This window comes from Eimeria mitis, genomic scaffold, assembly GCF_000499745.2.
Source record: "Eimeria mitis Houghton genomic scaffold, Emh_scaff1690, whole genome shotgun sequence".
NCBI lineage: Eukaryota > Apicomplexa > Conoidasida > Eucoccidiorida > Eimeriidae > Eimeria > Eimeria mitis.
Window position 1 is genome coordinate 629 of NW_013570006.1, and position 1,309 is coordinate 1,937.

Genomic DNA, 1,309 nt, shown 5'->3' on the forward strand with positions numbered 1-1,309 from the left:
AATTCCACGATCGCGGCATGATGTATGAGCACTGCGGTGCCGAACGAGGTCCTGTGGGACACCAGCTGCAGGCCGGCGTTCCGTCTCAACTCAGCGATCAGCGCAGGAAAACATGTATTTACTGTTCATTATAACATTCTTAATAAAGCATAACCAGGTTTTCTAATGGGAAATCGGCTGCCCTTTCCCCAGCAAAAAGCCTGCCTCGCTGTCGGCAGTGGGAGTGCAAGACTTGCATTCGTGTTCGGCGAGCTCATCGCTTCGGTGTCAATGTTCCCTCACCACGTCTAGAATATTTTGTATTGTAATAATAATATGTATTGTTTTTTAGTTATTTGTCGTCTGCTGGGATCGCAAGAGGCTGCGTAGCTCAGTCGCAGTGCACCGGCCTGCCCACCACGAACAGGAACAGCGTCATGTGCACCCCAGGCGCCGACCGCCTCAGAACCTCTGAAGCAAACAATAAGGCCATAGTCAATGTGGTTTGAAAAGGATTTATACATCTTGATGAACTTTCGGGTTGCATCTGCGCTTCGCGTTCGGCTACGTAAACAACCCTACAGTGGGAATGGCGCCCCTCAAACTGCTCACAGTCGTCAGTTCCTCGCTCCTCCTACTGGCCAAAGCGAACGGCGGTCCCACAGCCGACCAGACAACTTATAATGTAGCCTTGGGTAGGTTTCCCAGTAACAAGTGTTCTTCTCTGCTTGGCATTTCTCGCTGGGCAAGAACCCGTCACCTGGCAAGTCCAGCATAGTGTGCGGAACAGGGCACAATCCCAGGGAAGAACATGCAGGCTTTCCGCGAATCTAAAAGTTTCAGCGTGAAAGTTTTTGATTGCAAAGGATCCGTCACAAATTCGCAGTGATTTGTTCTTTTTGCCGCAGGAGAAGAGGGGAAATGCCTCGCCGAGGTCAATGCTGCCCGTGTGGCAGCTGGGTTCAGCGAACTCGCACAAGCAGCGGAACCAACAAGCAGGCTGCCTAAAGGAGGCGATTTCCCACAAGTCGATCAACCCAAATGGGCCTGGGAGCCTGTGTGCGAAGCCTTGATTCCAGTATGTCGTTTACACCACTAACTGCCCTCCAAAGGAAACTTACTGTGTGCCCAATTCACCTCGGTGTTTTTGCCAATTCTCCTGCTGCCTCCAGACCAAGACAAAATCAAAAAGGACTGCAGACGCTAACGATAAAGCTGAGTTCCAGAGCGGCACGTACGCATACCTTCCGATTGACGATGCCAATTCCGTCGACTGCAAGGCCGTTGTGGATAAGTGGAAGGACGCCTACAGCAACTTTGATGGATTGCC

At 51.3% G+C, this 1,309-nt stretch overlaps 1 protein-coding gene across 1 annotated transcript in view; it reads left to right on the forward strand.

Annotated features, from left to right (window-relative positions):
* Nucleotides 1-568: 568 nt before the first annotated feature.
* EMH_0041850 (SAG family member) overlaps nt 569-1,309 on the forward strand; it is a gene marked incomplete at both ends in the record, with an annotated part of 1,589 nt that continues 848 nt past the window's right edge. The window contains 3 exons of the mRNA XM_013495672.1: nt 569-674; nt 888-1,057; nt 1,152-1,307. Of these exons, the coding sequence (XP_013351126.1) occupies nt 569-674; nt 888-1,057; nt 1,152-1,307 (432 nt within the window). The remainder of the gene's footprint in view (nt 675-887; nt 1,058-1,151; nt 1,308-1,309) is intronic.